The 22440-nt window shown below is 36.0% G+C and overlaps 1 protein-coding gene across 5 annotated transcripts in view; it reads left to right on the plus strand.

Annotated features, from left to right (window-relative positions):
- The window catches only part of LOC107018231 (O-fucosyltransferase 9), a 32585-nt gene that overhangs the window by 5696 nt on the left and 4449 nt on the right, over positions 1-22440 (plus strand). For 2 of the 5 annotated variants that reach the window (XR_001456599.2, XM_015218654.2), the window contains exons 3-9: positions 1234-1310; positions 7835-7923; positions 10674-10871; positions 12181-12385; positions 12516-12683; positions 15449-15616; positions 15698-15888. Coding sequence is in view for 1 of the 5 variants with exons in the window: in XM_015218654.2 (XP_015074140.1) it covers positions 1234-1310; positions 7835-7923; positions 10674-10871; positions 12181-12385; positions 12516-12683; positions 15449-15616; positions 15698-15888 (1096 nt within the window). In the remaining 4 variants the exon portion in view is untranslated. The remainder of the gene's footprint in view (positions 1-1233; positions 1311-7834; positions 7924-10673; positions 10872-12180; positions 12386-12515; positions 12684-15448; positions 15617-15697; positions 15889-22440) is intronic. The other 3 variants (XR_001456600.2, XR_001456601.1, XR_001456602.2) reach the window with 3 other exon arrangements.

Genomic DNA, 22440 nt, shown 5'->3' on the forward strand with positions numbered 1-22440 from the left:
TCTACGTAGACTTCAACCCGTCCCGCATGGAAAAAGTTTTTATTTTCAACCCGCCCCACCTGGCCTCGGATAATTTTTTTTTGAATGACTGATAGTAAAATATGATATTCATAAATAGAGAAAAACATTTTCTTGCTAAGTCGTATTAATTAATTTATATTATTATAATGATTATTGATTAAAACAAAGTTATTTTCTTTCACAGATGAAGCTTCTATGCAGTTTCTTTTTCCAGTTTCCCTCAATCTTCTAGACAATTTCCACTCTTTTTCTCCTCCCCCCGGTTAATACTAGCATAATACTTTGAATAAGGTGTTAAATAAACATGCTTAGCTCAGTCTATAATTTAGAGAAAGTGTTAACTAATATAACAATAATTTCTTACTAACCACTCTGATATTGAGCATGACCAGTGATTTATTTATTACTATTCCAAGCAAATTCTAGTTAATCAAATATCTTAATAATTCTGTAATGCTATGTTTATTAGTTTAATCAACTGTCCTTAATTTCTAATAAAATGCAACTAGAATCTCTTCTATATTTTGAGCAGAAGATAAAATTTATTCTCCTGTAAAAGTCAGTTCAGAAGTGTGAAGGGAGAGAACTTGCACCCTGCCCCGCACCCACATAAAACCATACCTGCCCTGCCCCGCATAAGGCAAAGCCGTTCCGTTGCCATCCCTATCGCTTCTTCTTTTGCTTTTTTTCTTCTTCTTCTCAGTTGTTGTACAGTTGTATTTTCGAATTTGTAGCAACTGAAATATAGTGCTTTTGAAGAAATTGAGAATTTGAAATATAAAAAGTGGGATTATTCAAATGGTCTTGAAAAAAAAAGTCATTATTATTCAAAATGGATTTTTTTAGATTTATTATTCTTTTGACAAATTAATGATTGGGATTTGTTCTTTATGATATATAAAATGTGTGTTTCAAATTTGAGCTTGTTTGAATAGATTTGGTTCTTGAATTGTTGAAATTCGAAGAACAGTTTTGTTTAGAATTTCGACTATCGGCTTAAGGAGATATATTTGAGTTAGGACTATCTTTTACCCAAACTATATTTTAACCGTATTGATATGGGTGGGTTGCAACACAACCCAGTTTTATCAACCCACTTTCAACCCAACCATTGGCAACCACTAGGTCTTTGGCTGCCCTTGTTGAATTTCCAAAATCAACTTATCCTTGTGGCCTTGTTAAAGAAATTCTGAAATATTAATGCCTCTCAAGGTTTTGCAGAACTGCCAAAGTCGAATGGTTACCTCATAATTGAAGCAAATGGTGGATTGAACCAACAAAGGTTATCGGTATGTTCTGTAAATGTATTTTGGTCTGTTGGATTGCCATCTTGAGAGAATTTGTGTACGCATCCCAAATTTGGTTAATTTTTTTTTCTTTTCTCTCTTGTTTAGTGACTGCATAAATTTTGTTGCTCTGAAATCCATTTTGCTGACAAAATTTAATTTGTTTACATGCACTACAGATTAGATAAATGTTGTATTAAATAATTTAAGTTTAGCCCATTTCAGTTGTTCACTTAGGGCAATTCAAATAGTTAAAGTACCCTTCAATAAGAGCAGCAGCGAAGGTTCCTAACTGACTTCTATGCTCTAATATCATTTCTAAAATTGCCTTTAAAGGTTGAAAAAGTTTGTAGAAAGACTGCAATTTATTGTTCTGAAGGAATTATTAATTAAAAAAAGCAAAAGGTGAACGCAACAGATCAACTATTCCTAATAGAATAAGAGAAAATGAATGAAAAACAAGGTGAATTGTGAGTTGATGAGAGAGAGTAAGAGAAATGCTTCTTGCTCCTTGTCAAAGGGATTAGTTTCCTGAAATACCGACAAAAACAAAAACAACTACGCGCCTCAATCTTTACCAATGTTCAAAAAATAAAAACTACTCCGCCTCAATCCCAAGTTCCCTAAATATCAAGTTCGTACAATCAAGGATTCTGATAAATTAGGAACAGTCTTATGTGAAAAAGCTCAACAATTAAACGTAAACGATAACAGTAGATTTTTGTCACTCCCCAAAGCTGGTACATAGATATCTATCATGTCCAACCTGTTAATTAGAGATTCAGAACTCGGCTTACGCAGTCCTTTAATGAGAATGTTAAGTTGATGTGATGTTTACTAAATGAACATAGAAGAATTTGCCTCATCGGTAGAGGGATGGGAATTTGGTCTCCTTGTGTGGACTTGGACAAATCTCTCCTCATGAGCTAGCTTTTGGGGTTTAGTTAGACCCAGGTGCTATATTTTAACATGGTATCAGAATAGGGCCCATCTAACTTGATGTTGGAGCCTCCAAAATCAAAATTGTCCACGCACCAGATGCTAAGCACTGGGCGTGAGGTGAGTTGTTAAAGAATGACAAAAGTCTCATATCGGTTGTTAATGACATGAGTGGACTCCTTATAAGTCTTGGGCAGTCCTTCTCCCTTTGAGCTAGCTTTTGGGGTGTGTGTTACACCTAAGACCTAATTTAACATGGTATCAGAGCCAGACCCATTACAATTTGTTGTTCACCGATGATGGGCCCCCATATAGAAGTGTTCACGCTCCAGTTGAGGTCTGGGTGTGCGGGGGAGTGTTAAGATGTCCCACATCGGTAGATGGATGGGAATTTGGTCTCGTTATATGGACTTGGAAAAACCTCTCCTCATGAGCTAGTTTTTGGGGTTGAGTTAGGCCCAAGTGACATATCTTAAAACCTCCTTTATATGATCTTGGACAATCCTCACCTTTTGAGCTAACTTTTAGGTTTGAGTTAGGTCCAAAGTCTATTTCTTTATGGGGCAAGTACATACATAACCATTTAGGTGAAATAGTGACAACCAGATGACCACATAGAATCAAAAGACATTGTATTTAAAATGTATATCATACACTATATATACACTTACTATATCCTTCATATATACATTTATTATACACTACATATGCACAGTGTGTATGTTGATACACTTTTCATACATAATATATCCATATTATATACTTCTTTATCAGAACCCACCGTTGTCACTGTAATCCTCCACACCATTTTCTGGAAAAAGTCGTGTATATTAAATACATAATCAACATATACTCCTTGCATACTAATTATACACATATTATACTGTTATAATACATCGTTTACACTATGTATAAATGAGGACAAACTCGGTTTGAAAAATATTCTCTCCAGTAGTGATTTTTAGATCTGGTTAATTTTCAGTTAGAGCTGAAAGTTTAAAGTGTGTTTCCAGTGCGATTCATGATGGTGTGAAGATGTGAGGAAGAACGAAAATAAAGAAAAGAGGATGTGAGTAGGGATTCTTACCTGTGTTGCATTTTTAAACCGCTGGTCGTCGATAATGAGCTTTATAGCTCTGCTATCAGATCCATCTCCATCATAGCTTTCTTGGCTGAAAAACCTTCAATTCGGACGGTCCATTTTTTGGTTATTTTGAGATCTTCTTGATTATTGTATTGTCACGGCATTCTCTGACAATAACCGTGGTAGAGCCCTACCTATTTTAAAATATCAAATATGTTTTTGCTTTGGGTTACTCTGATCGATGGTCAAATCTGGGGTGATAAGCAGGGAAAAAGGAGAGTTAGAGATCAAAATGGAGATAGGGGTGATGACCGGTGGGAAAAAAATAGCTCAGTTCTCTAAGATATCAAGCTGTTATATATCAAAAACTGACAGGATATCACAGAGGATTGGTTCATTCCTTAAAAAAGCACTCCTCAGGCCTACATGGTATAATATCATATACTTACTAGGAATAGTAAAAGACAGGTTCATTCCTTCTAAAGAAGGTCATGGAGTTTTTGATGGATGAGCACCAAATGGCTTTTCTAAGAGGATAATGGAATATGGATACAACAATCTTGGCAAATGAATTAGTGGACCGTACTGTGAAACATAGTCTACTAGGAGTCTTATGCAAGCTAGACATTGAAAAGGCCTATGACCATCTTAATTGGTCCTTCTTCCTAAAGATTATGAGAGATATGGGTTTTGGGAACAAATGGACCAACTGGATTAACTTCTGTATATCTATTGTGAAGTTTTCCCTTATCATTAATGGCAATCCTGAAGGTTTTTTCCAGTCACAAAGAGGGTTGAGACAAGGCCACCCCATGTCACCATTCCTGTTTATCTTAGCTATGGAGGGTCTGAACTCCATGATCAGGAAAGCAAGTGACAATTGGTGGTTGCAAGGTTTCTGTGAAAATGCAAATATGGGGGATGCTATGGAGATCTCACACCTGCTATATGCAAATACATCCTTGTTTTTTTTGGAGCAGAAGTAAATCTAATTAGACACTTGAGGGCCATTTTTACCACTTTGAGGGCGTATTAGGACTCCATGTCAATTGGCAAAAAAGTTGGTTATACACCATTAACCAGGTTGTTAATGTGCAGGTACTTGGTAAGAACCTAGGATGCCAAATGGCCTTTCTCCCAACATAAACCTTGGAATGCCTCCGAGTGCAAAGAACAAAGAGGTGGAAGTTTGGAGTGAAGTTCTAGAAAGATGTGTGAGAAAGCTAACAAGATGGAAAAACCAGTATCTATCCTTGGGATCCAAAGCTGAGAACTCTCATCAAATCAGTGATGGATGCATTCCCAACATATATGATGAAACTTATTCCCAATACCAAGCAGTATAGAGAAGAAAATTAACAATCAAGAAGAGTCTTCCTTTGTCTGGGCAATAAAAGAGAAGCTTGGATATAATTTTGTTAAATGGATGTTGTGACACTAAGCAAAATTTATGGTGGTCTGGGTATAAAGAAGTTGAGTGTGCAGAATGGCAGGATGCTGAAGAAGGGGCTATGGAAGTTTTGTAGTGAAGATTTGACTTTGTGGAGGAGATTCCTATCACATAAATACGGTCTCCAAAACAATTGGATGACTGAAGAAGCGACTATGTTGTTTGGACTCTTCAAAAATGTCAACAGGTGTGTGTCTGATGCTCGGTAGAGTATTCTTGGAGAACTCGATACGGGTGCGGCATCAAAAGTGAAGAGTCTGAATTCTCAAAAAAAAAAAAAAAGTGAAGAGTTTGTGCAACTTAGTCTTTGGATGCTCCATCGGGAAGCCAATCAGAAGATTGTAGCCATCCTTTATCCCCAACCTATGCTTTAGGATTGGCGATGGGTGAAAATTAGTTTTTGGAATGAGCTCTGGTTAGGGGAAGAAAATTTGAAGAACATGTTGTCAGGACCTTTATAGTTTGAGCCTACAACAGATGGCTGCTGGGGCACAGGTGTGGAGCCCTCAAGGTTGGGATTTAATTTTTAGGAGGGTTTTGAATGATTGGGAGATTGGTTGAGTTGCATGTTTAATATAGATACTAAATGCATTCCCAGGTGTCACTGAAGGTCCTCATATTCCAATCTCGAAAATGCACAGAAAAGGGACATTCAATGTGAAGTCTTTTCTGGAGTTCAAACTCTACTCAGTCAATGAAATGAAATGACCTTGGAAACTAATTTGGAAAATCAAGATTCCTCACAAGGTCTCAGGTTTCACTTGGTTGGCAATTAGGAAAGCATGTTTACCCCATGAAGTGTTATAAAGAAGAGGTATACAGATTTGCTCAAGGTGTGACATGTGTGGGAAAGAGGCAGCAGTTGACCGTCATTTATTCTTACACTGCAGAACAACTGTAAATTGCTGGGACATGTTCTCATGTATACTCGGGGTTAACTGGATAATGACCAGAACTACTTCAGACATGCCGAGACAGTGGGTAGGAGTGGGCAGAAGAAGAAGATTCAAAGAGGACAGATGGAAATGTATCCCAGCCTGCAATTGGTGGACATTGCTGAAGGAAAAAAATGAACGATTCCATGATGGGAAACCAAACACATCCCCTGCAGCATCCAAAAATTCAAGATGAATAGCTTGAATCTGTTGGTGTAAACAGGATTTGGTGGGGAGGTAGAAAGTTTAGTGGACTACATTGCTCAATTGTAAAGTTTTTTGCCCAGTTTTTAGCTTTGTGATTACCCCTGTGGGCTGTAAATCCTTCCTCGTCTGTCTTTTGCTGTTGAGATTTTTGATGTGAATATAAAGTTACCTTTATAAAAAAAAAATGTTCTTCATATGGTGAAGGTATGACTGACCTACTACAAGGACAACAGATGGAATATCTGGTAAAATCACAAGTGTGAGAGAAGTAGATAAGTTTTCTTCATCTTTGGTACTGTGCCACAATGCCACAAGCTCTAGTTTCTCTTTTGTTTTGGACTTGCAATTGACATCAATTGGCATTTTTGCCAGTTTACATCTACGGAGTCCCGTCTCGTTAAGTAAGTTACTCACATAATTTGTGTGTGAAACTGACGTGCCTACTTTCGAGCAAGCTATCTCCATGCCAAGAAAACATCACAAGCTCCCAAGTCCTTGATCTTGAACTTAGATATCAATTTTCTATTGAACAACTTCATTTCTTCTTGATCATTTTCAATGAGGATGATGTCATCAACATTCACAATCAGAACAGCTATCTTTCCTTTTGCTATAGCTTCACAAACAAGGTATGATCTCCTTGCCCTTCAGATTATCCTTGATATTTTACAGCCTGAGTGATCTTCTTGAATCAAGTTTTTGGCGACTTTCAAAGGTTTCACAGTTATGGCAAGGTATCTTACAATATCACACCACAGCTTTTTTCTTATCATTTTCTGAGTCACTTCACATTGTAACTAGAGCAGAGTTTCCTATGGCAGGTTTGGGTCGTGGTCAGGTCTTAGCATGACTTTTCTTCTAGTTTCTTCCCCTCTGATTTCGCAAATGGTTTCTGGTATTTAAAGGGCTTCTTTCCGAGTAATCCCGTCCCTTCATCAAAATCTCAATTTAGCCCAGCCAAAAAAAGAGACTTTATTAATTTCAATGAAAATGATAAGCTTTATCTGTTAATCATATATTCGCTTTTCATGAATCTGATTGTTGAAACCTATGATTTATGGAATATTGTAATGGTAAAACGATCCTTACGAACACTCCATTCAAATCCTATCATTGTTCAAATTAAAGCTCTTTTCAAAAGAGCTTTCCAACAACACAAGATTATTGAGGCTGCTTTTTATGTACAAACTCAAAAGATGAAAGAGAGAGGAAGAGGAAGAAATTTTGCAAGTTCAGAAACAATCAAAAGAATTTAGCACCAACCACCAAAACAAAAATTGAGGAGGAGCAATTTTTAAATTGCAATAACTAAAGCAAAGGATTTGAAATTGTTCTATTTTAAAAAAAAAGGAGTAGTTGAAATTGTTTTTAGTTACTGCAATAATTTTTAGTATAATAAGTTGTCTAGGTTTAGAATGAATTTAATATTTGAATTTTTATTAGATTGTTGAAATATTTTAGTTTTTTTTTTGAATTTTATGGGGCTCAAATTGGCTATTTAAAGCCATCTTATGCTTAGTAAAAAAACTGAGAGACATTTTCAATTAATATTTTCAACCCTTTTTGCTGGACCTTTATAAAAAAAAACCAACAAGGCTAGTAGTGGTAACCTTTTTCATAAGGTGAAAATAACACCAGTTACATATTTTCACCTATCTAGGGAAAAAACAGTTTCCATACCGTAATTTTGTAGAATATAGAATTGAAACTACTAGATATATTTTGAACGGATTATACTATTGTGCATGTTTTGACCATTAGCCACGTGGAGTCTAGGCAAGTGAAGATGTCACTAATTATTTTAGTTGAATGTGCAGCCACTAATTGTGTCTTAGTTATGGGTTAAGATAATGTTCCATTCATTTTCTGTAGCACTGCTAAACATGTCATTTTTTCTATGTATAAATTGCAGATCTGTGATGCTGTAGCAGTTGCAGGACTACTAAATGCTACTCTTGTTATTCCAATTTTTCATTTAAATAGCGTATGGAGAGACTCTAGGTAATGTCAGAATATAGTTGATTGATGGAATTATTGTAATTTTCTCTACTATTGCAAATCTTTATCTATTGATGGATGCAAGAAACAGGTAAATAATTGAGGGAAAGAAACTTATTTGGACATAGTCCGGAACAAGGATCAGTTATCCGGGGGATGGAATTATTAGGGACTTTAGGCAATTTTTTTTAAGTTACATGGACTCGAGACTTTAAATAGGTAACACAAACACTTCTTAAATAGTGATAATGACACATATTTTTAAAATCCACAAGTCTTTTATTTAAACCGACCTCTTCTTCCGCCCTCCACCCCCTCAGTCTCATCCTCCCCCCGTCCATGTCTTTACCACCTCTTAACACTTAGCTGATGTTTAAATATCTATCAAACAACTAGCAAATATTTTTATATCTTCAAAACAACTAGTTGATATTTAAAAAATCCTCGTTTTTTTAACTAGCAATCATAGGATGTTTGAAGCACCTCTTCAGATAGATATTTAAACATCTTCTGGTTGATTGAACTAAGAAACTTAGTGTTGTTTAAGTAGTTCTCGCTTGTTTAAATATCTCTCGGTTGCTTAACAACTCTCCATTGTTTTTTGACGAAATGAAAAATCCTCCAATGTTTTAAACATTTTTCACCTAATATTCTCCACAATATTTGCAACTACACCATATGGATGTGGTATCTGGAGATCAGTAAGAAATCTTTGCCCTCTGTTTCTTTCCAGAATCAGATTCCAGGTGGGTAATGGAATGTAGGTGTCATTTTGGGAGGACAAATGAATAACCCAAAGAAACCTGAAACAATTATTCCCAATTATTCGCAGACTTATATACACTAATCCTTCAACAAAATGCAACTATGGCTAAAATGTTGACAGGACAGGGGTGGAACTTACATCTTAGGAGGAATCTAAATGATTGGGAGATGGGGAACATAGTGGCTTTCCATGATATAATGGCACAATTTAGTAATCTGACTAGGGAAGAATACAGGATTGTGTGGATGATTGGCAGCAAAGGGGTATTCAGTGTCAAGTCAGCTTACAAAGATCTTAATCAGTCAAATTCAAATGATAGGATGGAGCTCTGGCCATGGCAGATGATCTGGAGATCTAAAATTCCATACAAGGTGGACTGTTTCACATGATTACTAGCAAAGGGAGCAGTGCTGAGAGAAGAAAATATAAAGAAGAGGAATTCCAATTGTGCTCAAGATGCTACTTATATGAGGAACAGGCAAGACAGTCAACCATCTCTTTTTGCATTGCAAATGGACAGATCAATTATGGAGAATATTTTAACAGCCTAAGGAAGATCACTTGGGTGAAACCAAGGAACATAGTACAACTTCTAAATTGTTGGATCAATTTGGGCAATACTACAATTAAGGAGGAGAGATGGAAGATTTTCCCAGCTTGTATATGGTGGACAATGTGGAAAGAAACGAATCAAAGATGTTTTAAGGGCAAGAAGAACAATTTGCAGAATTTCAAGATGAATTATATAGCTCTTTATTGTTTTTGGTGTAAACAGAAAGTTTTAGTACAAGCAGAAGAACTTTTGATGTTTTAGACTATTTGTGACAAACAGCACAGATGAAGTCTGTTTAGTTTGTAATACTTTTGGAAGGGGGCTACTTTGATATAGTTTACTTGTGGATAAATAGAAGAAAAAGTTACCGTTCTCAAAAAAAAAAAATCAGAACGAAGAAGAGAGGAAGATGAAAACTCTGTGAAGAAAAGGAGAATAGCATCCAAGGGTATGGCCTAATGTCAATGAAGTGGTTGAAAACCCTGAGGCCTCAGATTCGGAACTCAGTGGAGACAAAAAAACACTAGGTGATTCGTCCCATCTTCCCTAGCCTTGGTGGACAGAGTTGTCTAGTATCTATTGCTAGTAGAAGGTGACAGGTATCCATGGAATTTTTTGAGGAACACGAAAGCTGGTATGGACACCACGATCATCAGAAAAAAGAGAAGGAAGGAAGGAGAAGAGAGAAGAAGGTGAAGAAGGGGGGAAGGAACAAGAAAAGAAGAAAGAAGCTGATGAAGAAAAAGAGAAGGGAAGGAATGAAAATCTGAAATTTGAAATATGAATATTTTAATACTTGCTCTCAATGTTTTAAAAAACTTAATTAAGCCTCAAAGTCACTTAATCAACTTTGACTAGATCAAAGTCCCTTATCCTTCATTCCACTTTTTTTTTATAATCGAGAAATCAGTTTCTGATCCGCCCTTTGGACCAATGACAGTCTTCTAAACTCGGTGGATAATGGGCCTGCCCCTCTACCCTTCTCCACTAAAATACCCGGCTTCGCTTTGCATGATGTGGGGCTTGAACCTGTGCCCTAAGCCACAAATCCTCTACCTTTTGCCACTCGAGCTAGGCCTTAAGAGCTCCTTTGTTCCATTCTTAAAGGTCCCTGTTTAGCTCGTTTTCCCTAGTTATTCAAGTATTATATCAGTTTGTTCAGTAGTCACTTTCATAGGACTTGTATTCAGCTGAACAGAGTGTGTTTTTTAAGTTTTATGTGGCTGATCTACAAATTGAGTTAAAGCATTCAGAGATTCCCAAATTCTTAAATGCTCAGAAGTTGTAACGTTATTCTTTGTGTTGATTGATTTAACTTGATTTAACATTTCTGATGTCATAGAGCTCTCCTCTTTTCAGAAAATATCAGTTCATCCCTTATGTAGTGTCGATTTGAAATTTTCCAGAAGTGCTTATTTATTGTCATACTTGCAGCAAGTTCTGTGACATATTTGATGAGGACTTCTTCATATATGCTCTAAGAAATCATGTGAAGGTGGTCCGACAACTCCCTGAAGATCTGCTACTGAAGTTTGACAATAATATAAGTAGCATTGTTAACTTGAGAGTAAAGGCATGGTCCAGCCCAACCTATTATCTTCTAAAGGTCCTGCCAAAGCTGAAGGAGTTAGGGTAGGTGTCTTTTGCCTGTGATCTAATTTGCTTATCCTTTTTGGTTGCAAAAGTTATTTCTCTTTATGATTCATTTAGATTTTTTCTCCTTTATTGTCTCATTGAATGATAGATCAGGTGTATATAACTTGTCATACATACTTTGGGGACAAATACTACTGCTAAAGAAACATCAATATGTGTAGAGAAATCCCATAATAGCAACATTAACATAAAGACTTGTGTTGATTTTTGAGTATCTGATTATGATCAAGTTTGATCGTAAAGGATTTATCGGATCTAAATGAATCTGCTAAAATCAGCTTTGCCAGGCTGTTAATTATTTTAGGGAGTTAAATCAGGCTGAAACCATCTCTTGATTGTCTTCTCCCAGAGTTGATGAATAAGGTTCCTAATTTGTTTTTTTCTCTTCTCTCTAAATCTGTAATTGTACAGATGAATAAAATAAAGCATTTTGGTACCTTAATTAAGTGGTATTGAAACAACTCTATCCATGTGTTGGTCCTTGTTGCGTCCAAATACGCACACTAGTGCTCGCTGTCGTGCAAGTAATATAGGATTATGAGTCCAGATATCGTACCCATAGAGATTTGTTGATTAACTATTTACTAAATTAAGCTAATGCTAATTATTCTAGCAATAAATTCTAAAGTATCATCTTGAATTAACTAAACTAAAAGCAAAAAAAACAACAACTAATGAACAAATAACCAAATGAAAAGAAGATAGACATAATCGAATGAGATGAAATCGATATAGGGTTATGGATTCGCTAGCAATCAGCCTGAGTAGTCATTTGGTATTACTTATTAAATATCTTGTAGGTAAATCTAAGACTATTGACTATCCCTAACGCCTAATTTCACGGAAACAAACTCCCGCTCTTGTTGCTAACAACTCTTCATTTGTGCTGAGGAATTTAGGTCAAAAAGGGTTATCCGCGAAAAGAAATACTTGTGTATCTGGAATTTTGCCAGTTACGTATTTTTTATCTTTAGGGTAATAATATTGTTGCGATATTGAAAAGTAGGCCACATCAGCTTGCTTTTGCAAGTGACATCTTCCAATTTTTCTCTAGAATCTACGGTCTCACTGATGATACAACAATCACCGAAATTCTAGATTCATATAATATGCATTTTATATGGTCTCATAAGGTGATGAAGTTATCATATGCTCATAAACTTCGGGTTTTACCCCTTGCCTCTCTTGCACCATCAATGTGCCAATGTTTCATCTTCTTTTAACCTATTTTTCCTTGAATCTTTTAAACATGCCACATTTACTTGTGCCTAAGATGAATGTGCAGGGCTGTGCGCATTGCACCGTTTTCTAACAGATTGGCTCATTCAGTTCCTCCAAACGTCCAAGGGTTGCGCTGTTTGTGCAACTTTGAAGCACTTAGGTTTTCCGAACCCATACGGATGCTTGCAGCAAAGATGGTTGATCGAATGGTAAAAAAGAGCTCTAAAACTAGTGGAAGATATGTTTCGGTGCACATCCGCTTTGAAGAGGTACTACCCTTTTCATCTTAAACCATGCTTCAATTGTTTATTTTCTTTAAGGGCTACACAGATCATCCAAGATTATTTTCCTTTTGAAAGTTGAGTCTGCAACTTAAAATTGCTTTTCCTCTTATAATAGGACATGGTTGCATTTTCATGCTGTATTTATGATGGCGGGGAAGAAGAAAAACATGAGATGGATATTGCCCGTGAAAGAAGTTGGAGAGGAAAATTCAGGCGAAGAGGAAGAGTTATAAGGCCAGGTGCAAACCGAGTCGATGGCAAGTGCCCGCTAACTCCACTTGAGGTATGAAGGATTTGATTAATGACCCAGATATTTTGCGTGTGCTCTCTATACTATTTTTCTTTCTGTGCCCTCCCATTTCAACTAGACAATTTTTCGAGATTTTGACGAGTAATGTAATGTACTTCTGAATTATTGAAATTATAAGAGTTGAAATGCTCTGAGACATGGGTCACAATAAGTACCTAAACACCTTTCCCCATCACTCTCTCTCTTCAAATCTTGTGACTGATGGAAACTATTTTCCAACCTGACCCATCCACTTCTCTCTCCTCAAAACCCTACTGAACTTTGTCTTCCCCAGCCCTCTTCTAGAGCTTCTCTCTCCTCGAAACCTTTTTGCTATTCTCTTTCATGACCTTTGCGACCTCTATCATCAGCGAAACACAGCCCTTTGACCATTTTCCTCCCAGACTACAAACCAGCCAGTCACAACTGACAAAACCCAAGTTTGAGTTTTTCACAGTACTTCCGCCGCGAGATTCCGGTTTGTTGGTACGTGGCGGTAGTCATCTCTCTTCCTTTGTTTTTTTCCTTCTCTCTGGTAGTTTATTGGACTTGGGGGAAAAAGAATATATTTTAACGCAGGCTTCAAGTCTTCTGATATCATGAGATGGAATTCTGATAGATGTTCTGTATATGAATGGGTGGAGAGAAGTAAAAATATGATGAGGTGAGTATCTTTGAGCAAAAATATCATGGAATGGATTTCCTACACTTTTCAGGAGAGCTTCGAAGGATCAGAAAAATCTGGTCTGGAGATGGAAGACAAAAGATGCTTGTACGAATGATTTCGGTACAAGGAAGTGCAATGCTCATGGAAGATAAATGAGCATCTTGGCATTGAATGCAGGTTGGTTGGACATTGCTTTTAAGGTAGAGAGGTTCATTAACTCTTACTCCCATCTGACAAAACAGAAACCCAAGATTTACTGAAGCAAGCTACCCTTGTGCAAAAGCTGTCCAAGATAGTAACTGGCAAACAAAAAAACTCCAAGAGGCTGAGCTGAGCATAAAAAATATCCATCAGAGCGAACAAATTGTCAGACTGACCGGTGCTATGACAGAATTCTCATCCTGCATTGAAGAAATGGAGATGGTTGATCCTCCTTTATGTTGAGCTGCTGGATTAGGAGGGGAGACAGTAAGAGTCAAAAGAAATGGTGGAAGCTATTACCATCATGTGTATGGTGGTCAGTCTGGAAAGAAAGAAATGAAAGATGTTTTGAAGATAGATGCAATTCCATCCACAAAGTTAAATGGAGTTGTATAGTATCTCTTCTTTTTTGGTGTAAATAACTTTGTGTAGATGATATAGATCAGATTATAGATTTGATAGGAAATCTGTAACTATCGCTTTTTGGAGGTAGCCGTTATACCCTTAATGCTGGAGAAGTCAACCTTACCATCTTCAAAAAAAAAGAAGGTTGTATTGATGTTGAGTTAGGAGCTGATCCCAAGGAGGTTGGGCTTTTGAACAGATGTATGGTGGGCCATCTCGATAAGGAGATTCAGGAAACACCCATACTGGCAAACATTAGAAGATGGACGTCTACTAACTGGAAAACAGTTTTTGGAGTCAAATTTTGAAATGCTGGAGAGTCTTTTCTCTTCGAGTTCTCTAAGACATGGTGGAGAAGATTATGCAAGATAAACTCCAGACTTCATCTAGAATGGTGGAAAAACCATTCCTGGTTGTAGTTCAAATTCAGATGCTGGAAAGGGGAAATCCTGCAGATTGGTGCCTACACCCAACTTGCCAATTTGAGGTACAACTACAGGATTTCTCGTCATATCACAGGGGTCTAACCTCCAACTATGGCATAGAAAAAAGATCTATTTTGGAAGAAACCAGTGCAGTTAGTGGCCTTCTGGAAGGAGTATGGGTCGTTTGTGCTGACTTCAATATCACTAGATATGCATCAGAGAGAGAATTGTTCCAAAAGAACTAGAGAAATTATCGAATTTTCTGATTTCACTGAAGATATGAACCTAATTGATCTCCAATTAAAAGATGGACTTTACACTTGGTTCAGAAGGGGCAACCAGCTGATTGCTTCAAGAGTTGACAGAATTCTAATATCTGAAGAATGAGCAAGAGGTTTAGCAACATTATTTAAGTAGTACAACAGAGGTTATTCTCAGATCACTCTCCCCTATGGTACTTGGGAGCAAATCAAATCTTTTTTTAAGTTTGAGAATTGATGGTTGGGTACTGATGGCTGTATAGACAGATTCAGAGATTGTTGGCAATCTTTCTCAGTTTCTCTTTCACAGGCAAACCAGGTTTCTCTTAACATAATATTCAACTGAATTGGTGTTTTTCTTATTTTACTTTTCTCCCTCCCCCAAATCTTTGGGAAGATTCAATTGACTTTTGATGAATGAAGAACTGCTCAAATGATCTTGTAAAAGATTAGTGTGGCTTTGGGACCAAAATTGATATACTTTATATTCTTCTACACAGCTCTTGTTTATATAGGTAAGACTTCTTAACTGCTTTGTTTTCTCCTTGCCTGCAACTTGCACTATGATGAATGACAAACTGTAGCAATAAATATTTTCCAAGAAACGCCTCTCGGACAAGTTATCAAAATATTATAATATTTGGGTTGTAAAATAGGTGATTGGTTGTTGTTTACTGATCAAGAACTTCTCACTTTGTTTATGTTTTACTGAGCTCCGCAAAGTTGCGCTTTCTTTTGATAGCTGAAGGATATGATTCATTTTCTGGTGAAGCTGAGCGATTCAATGATTTTGTTCTTTAGGTAGGCATGATGCTTAGAGGTATGGGGTTTGAGAATAACACCTCACTATATGTTGCGGCGGGAAAAATTTACAAAGCTGAGAAATATATGACCCCGCTCAAACAGATGTTCCCACGGCTGGAATCAAAGGTTACGTTAGCTTCCACAGAAGAGCTTGCTCCATTTGAGGTACGACTCTGTGGCCACTTTTGCCTTGTGTAACAGGCTTCTTCTATAAGAAAAGTAAGCTGCAATAAATATTTGGTTCAGGGACACTCATCTAGGTTGGCAGCACTTGATTATACAGTCTGTCTTTATAGTGAAGCTTTTGTCACAACTCAGGGTGGCAACTTTCCTCACTTCTTAGTGGGTCACAGAAGATATCTATATGAAGGACATGCAAAGACAATTAAACCTGATAAAAGGAAATTGGCTCTTCTGTTTGACAGCCCAGATATCAGGTAAAGTGAATGCAATATACTTATAATTTTCCAGTCGTTACTTGTACCAGTTGACTGTCCTTGCAGGTTCTTCTGTTATTATGCACAAACATACTCACATGGTCTTACTTGCCTCTTTTCATTGCATTGGCACTAAAAACCTGGAATTTCTCAAGTCTTCTCTCTTTATTTCTGCCTGTATTTTTGATAATTGTGGTGTCCAAGCTCTCTCTCCACATAGATTTGCATGCTGTGAGATTTATATGGGAAAAATATTTTTTATTTGTGTATCTAAATTGCTACATTGAGACCCTATTTATAGACACTACATTGGAATCCTTTTCCGACTAGGATTCCTATTCTTATTCCTATACCTATTTCTATTCTAAGTAGGAAATACTTATTTCTATTCGAACACTGCCCTTCAAGCTGGTGCATACAAATCATATGTACCTAGCTTGTTACAGATGTAATACGAGGACTTGTGAGGGACTTGGTGAAGAAATTTGCAAGCTGATCATTTGACTTCATAAATTTCGTAACAATATCTCTTGAGAGTATATTTTCTCTGACAAAGTGACAGTCAATCTCAATGTGGTTAGTCCTTTGATAAAACACTGGATTTGATGCGATATGAAGAGCCGCTTGATTATCACACACAAGTTCCATCTGATCAATTTTTGCCAAATTTAGTTCTCCCAGCAACTGTTTGATAAAATCTAGCTCCAAGTTGTTGTTACCATTGCTCGATATTCTGATTTTGCACTAGATCGAGCAACCATATTTTATTTCTTACTCTTCCACGACACCAAATTACCTCCAACTTAAACAAAATATCCGGATGTTGAACGTGTGTCAGAGGGTGAAAACTCAATATCCGGATGTTGAACGTATGTCAGTGGGTGATCCTGCCCAATCAGCGTTTGTATATCCAATGATATGCTCATTTATTTTTTTTGAACAGGTAATAGATATGCTCATGGCCTTGATCCTTAAAGAGTAGTCCTTTACCGGGAGCTGACTTTATATATTGCAGAATATGAACAACTACTTCCCAATGACTATCACAAGGGGAAGTCATAAATTGATTTACAACACTCACTCTAAAAGAGATGTCAGGTCTAGTCACTGTGAGATAATTCAACTTTCCAACAAGTCGTCTATACCTTTGAGGATTACTAAGTGGCTTCCCGTGTCCTGGAAGGAGTTTAACATTCAGATCCATATGAGTGTCAATAGGTCTACATCCCATACATCCCATCATTCATGTCTCTCAAGAATGTCTAAGGTATACTTGCGTTGAGAATAACAATACCTGATCTAGACTGAGCAATCTCAATACCTAGAAAAGACTTAAATCTGTCAAGGAAATTAGTCTGGAAGTGCTTAAAGAGATGTTGCTTCAAATCGGTGATACCATTTTGATCATTACCGATGATAACAATATCATCAACATAAACAACCAAATAGATACATCGATTTGGTGCAGAATGTCGATTAAAGACAGAGTGATCAGCTCCACTACGAGTCATGCCTAACTCCTGAATTACTGTGCTGAACTTCCCAAACCTAGCTCGAGGAGACTGTTTTAGACCATAGAGTGACCTATACAATCGACATACAAGGCTACCAGACTCCCCTGAGCATCAAAATCAGGTGGTTGCTCAATATCAACTTCTTCCTCAAGATCACCATGCAGAAAAGCATTTTTAATGTCCAACTGATGAAGATGCCAATGACGAACGACAACCATAGATAGAAAAAGACGAACAGATGCTATTTTGGCCACAGGAGCGAAAATGTCACTATAATCTAGCCAAAAATCTGAGTATACCCTCTGGCAAATAGGCGAGCCTTAAGTTGATCAACTTGATCGTCTGGATCAATTTTGACTGCATAAGCCCAACGACAACCAACAATAGATTTACCTCCCAAGTACCATTCTTATGTAAAGCAGACATCTCATCAACCATAGTCTGCCTCTATCCATAATGAGGAAGTACTTCACCTATAGTCTTAGGAATGGAAATAGAGGACAAACACGACACAAAGGCATAGTGGAGTGATGATAGACGATGATAACTTAAGAAGGTATAATGTGGGTTAGTATTTCGAGTGGATTATATACCTTTTTGAAGTGCAAGCGATTGGCTAGAAAGAGACCAGTCCGCAGGAGGAGCAGGGTCTGGCGCATGACATGAATCATCTAGGACTAGGGTTGGACGTGGACGGCGATGATAAGTTAGTAGTGGTGACAATACAACTTTAGATGTAGAAGTAACTATAGATTCCTCAAAGGTTGGCACAGCTAAAACCTGAGGTATGGGTAATGCGATAGATACATCAGGATGATTAGAAGATGTATAGTAAGGCTGAGACTCAAAAAATGTAACATCAGCGGACATAAGGTATCGATGAAGATCATGTGAGTAACAATGATACCTTTTTTGGACTCGAGAGTAACCAAGAAATACACATTTGAGGGCACGAGGAGATAATTTATCCTATCCTTGGCTAAGTTATGAACACAGCATGTGCTCCCAAAGACACAAGGGGGGATATGATAGAGATGTGACTAAGGAAACAGTATGGAATGTGGAACCTGATTCTGAATTGAACAAGAGGGCGTTCTAGTTATCAAATAACAAGACGTAAGAACTGCATCTCCCAAAAAATGTAGCTGAACATTGGATTCAATGAGAAGAGTATGAGCGGTCTCAATTAGGGCTGGCAAGGGGACGGGGAAGGGGACTGGGGGACGGGACGAAGGGGGACGGGACGGGACGGGGGACGGGGAGAGGGGATTTGACACGGGACCGGGATTGGGGGGACCGGGATTGGGGGGACTAAAATAGGTCCCATCCCGTCCCACTATATATACGGGATGGGATGGGATTTGGGGGGACGGGATGGGACGGGATGGCATGGGACGGGGAATTTTTTTTTAAATATTTATATATTTTTATTGAAATGATACGTCTTTAGCTAATAAATTTTAAATTTAATTTTTGATTTTCAAATATCAAAATGAATTGTCAAATTTAAAGTTTCAATTTTCAAATTTTAAGATTCATGTTTCAAATTTCAAGTTTCAACTTTAAAGTTTTAAATTTCAAATTTGAGAAGTTTAAATTTGTAATTTAAATATTTTAAAGTAATGTAAATTGTAAACTTTAAATTAAGTATTTTAAAATTAGTTTAGTACTTTAGTATATATATTTAATTGTATATATTAAAATTAAAATGCAAAACAATAATTGTATAAAACAAACTTAAATAAAAGTTAAAACCTTCAAATTTATTCAATAGAACTTAGAAGTTAGAACTTACAATTAACAAATATTAGTGGAGTAACTAATCTACGCAGCGACCTTCTAGGAAGGGTTCTGTTTCAATAAGTTCTCATACGTAAAACTAATATTTGTTACATATATTGGATGAGTAACTAATTTTACGCAGCCACCTTCTAGGAAGGGTTCTGTTTCAATTAGTTCTTGAATGTAATCTAAAAATATCTGTTTTCTCCTTTAAAATTTAATTCTAATTGTCGCATCATATCGATGGTGATATCCTCCGGTGTTGGCAAACTTTTTAGAAATTCTTGTGCCTCTAATTCATCATCACTGCATTCAATTTGTGTTTTGATCCAACTTGCTTGTTTTTTACTTAACTTTCGCAAATTGTTATTCCTCCTTTCGGCATTGCACTAGTCTCTAAATAAAACTATTGTTTCCAAACTGCCTTCCGCTAATAAATGTCTATGATCACCGATTTGAAACCTTGCCGCACTGAAAGCAGCCTCCGATGCAACTGATGAAGCTTGAATAGCTAGAACATCACGAACCATTTTGCTCAAAGTTGGAAATGCATCGCTTCGCCTACTCCACCATCCTAATAAATCTTCATTGCCATCTTTGATTTTCAAGTTTTCTAAAGATTAATTAAGATATTCTTCAAAATCATCACGGTTAGTAGAATTAAGACCAAGAAAACCTCGCATATAACATGAAATTGGAACTGACGAATCAATCTCAACATTAAAAGTTTGACCAACTTTTCCTTGAAAATTTTCAGTAGTTCTATATTTTTCATACAAAACTTTTGCTTCTACTTTTATGCTAGACTTACACGCTTGACAATTTGGAATTTCTTCCGGTAAAATTTCTAAAGTTTCATAAAAAGTGTCGACAAGACCTTGCACACCTTGTAATTTATAAGCAGGATGAAGTAAAGTAGCCGTTAAAAAAACTTGAGGAATAGGAAAAAAATATTTTTTAAAATTTTCATTCATACCTTCAATTGCAACTCTAAATTTATCTATTTTTTTATATTTACAAAATTGAATTGAAAGAGCATAAATATTTATTCATACAAATGAAATAGTAGGATAATAAATTCCCGAAAACATGGTAGTAGCATCATAAAAAAGTCTTAAAAATTGTAATAGTTCTTTAGTTTCTTCCCAATCTTCATCACAAATTCTATCTAATGGGTCAGCATTATGAGCATTAAAAACCATTTGTATGGGTTTTCTATATTTATAAGCAACCGAAAGCATTTCGTAAAGAGAATTCCACCTTGTTTTAATATGTTTTGGAATTTTTCTAGGTGACAATTCACATAGTGAACAACTCTCATTAAATTCCCTAATTCTAGCAGCATTGTTTGTATGAAAAATCCAGGTAACAGCATATTCAACTTTTACGCTACCACAATCAAATAATGAAATACCATCTTGTACAACTAAATTTAATATATGTGCAACGCATCTAACATGAAAAACTTTATTGTCATTTGCACATAATCTAACTTTTAACATGTTAGCAACATTTGTATTATTAGATGCATTATCTAATGCGACAGACATTATTTTATCTATAATCATGTAATAATCTAAAACACTTAAAATATTTGAAGCTAAATATGCACCAGTTTTTTTCTCTATACATAATTTATAACTTATAATTCTTTTTTGCAAATTACAATTATGATCAATCCAATGTGCAGTAATAGTTAAATAATCATTTCCATTAACACTACGACCCATGTCCGAAGTTATAGACACTCTACTATCTAATATGCTAAATAGACAACGAAGAAATTGACAATGTTTACCTTGATATTCAAAAACATCAGTTTTAACAGTATTTCTTGAAAAGCCTCTATAATCCGGATTATAAGTTTGTTGAATATATTCAACAAAACCGGGATTTGAAGGAAAACTATAAGGCAAACCACAAACAGAAACCATTTTAGCTAAATTTTCCCGATCTAATTCCTTATTATATTTACATTGTGTTATTGGACCAGCGGGGTTAAAAGGATCTAATGTTCCTTGAACCATGTTAGAAGCCCTATCGATGCATTATCGGTAATATCTAATTCATTAATTGAAATTCCCTTTTTTTCTATTGGCTAATGCTTTAGCTTCTTTATATTGAATCGGCACACAAGATAACAAATGTCTATTTAATCCCCCCGTTCCACCTTGACCCCCACCTTGTTTATGTTTAAAAGGTTGCTTACACTTATTACAAATAGCAACACTATTTTCTTTATCAAAAGTCATAAATTGCCACACAATAGAAGTTTTAGGTCGTTGATACTTCACCTTCTCCCTTGTGGGAGGTATAAGGGGTGGATGTCCAAAATTTTGCTCCGGTAAATTGATAGTCTCATTTGGAACTTCTGTCACCGGACTAGTAGGTGTTTCATCTAACTCCTCTTCTCCCAAATTAGCTTGTACTTCTTCACCTGAATTTTCATCAACATTAGGATTAATATTACCATAACGTTCGTTCCAAACTTTCGTGATCGAGTTGAACATTTGAATCAATATTATAAGGAGTATCATCAACATAAGTAGAATCATTTATGTTAAATCTAACTCTACTCATTGATTCAGATGAAGTATCACCACTTTTACTACTCTTTTTTTCTTTACTATTTTTTTTTACCAAAATTAAATAATTAAAAAAGTCTACTTTCTTCGTTATCTTGTGCTTTATCTTTTCCTTTACCGCTATTTTTTTTGCTAGAACTCATACTTATATATATATATATATATAAAGTGTAATATAAAAATAATAATAACACAAAAGTAAAGAAGAATAATAAAATATAAATATTATGAAACGAATGTACCAAACTTCTGTGTTAATAGCAGACGTTAAACCGATTGTTGAAGCTTGTGATTTTTTGTAACTTGTAATTTGTAACTTCAAGCCAATACTTGATAACAAATATGAGATAATATAATTATATTTATTGATATAATATGAAAATTTTGAATTGAAAATTGAAATATATGGATTCTAATAATATGAGAATTAAAATTGAATAGAAATTAAGATTGACACTTAAGAGTTGAGAGTTAATAGAATATAGAAAATAGATGAGAGAAATGAGAATAGATGATTTTGTAAGAAATAGTAGAGGATAGGTGTATTTATAGTATTAAAAATGGGTTAAAGTGTAATTATAATAACTTGAGGGTTTAAAATAAAGTTTTAAAAGTAGGGGGGTGGTAGGGGTGTTTGGGAACACAAAAAGGGGCATAAATCCGTTGGGGGG

The sequence above is a fragment of the Solanum pennellii genome, chromosome 4 (assembly GCF_001406875.1).
Source record: "Solanum pennellii chromosome 4, SPENNV200".
In the NCBI taxonomy this organism is placed as follows: domain Eukaryota; kingdom Viridiplantae; phylum Streptophyta; class Magnoliopsida; order Solanales; family Solanaceae; genus Solanum; species Solanum pennellii.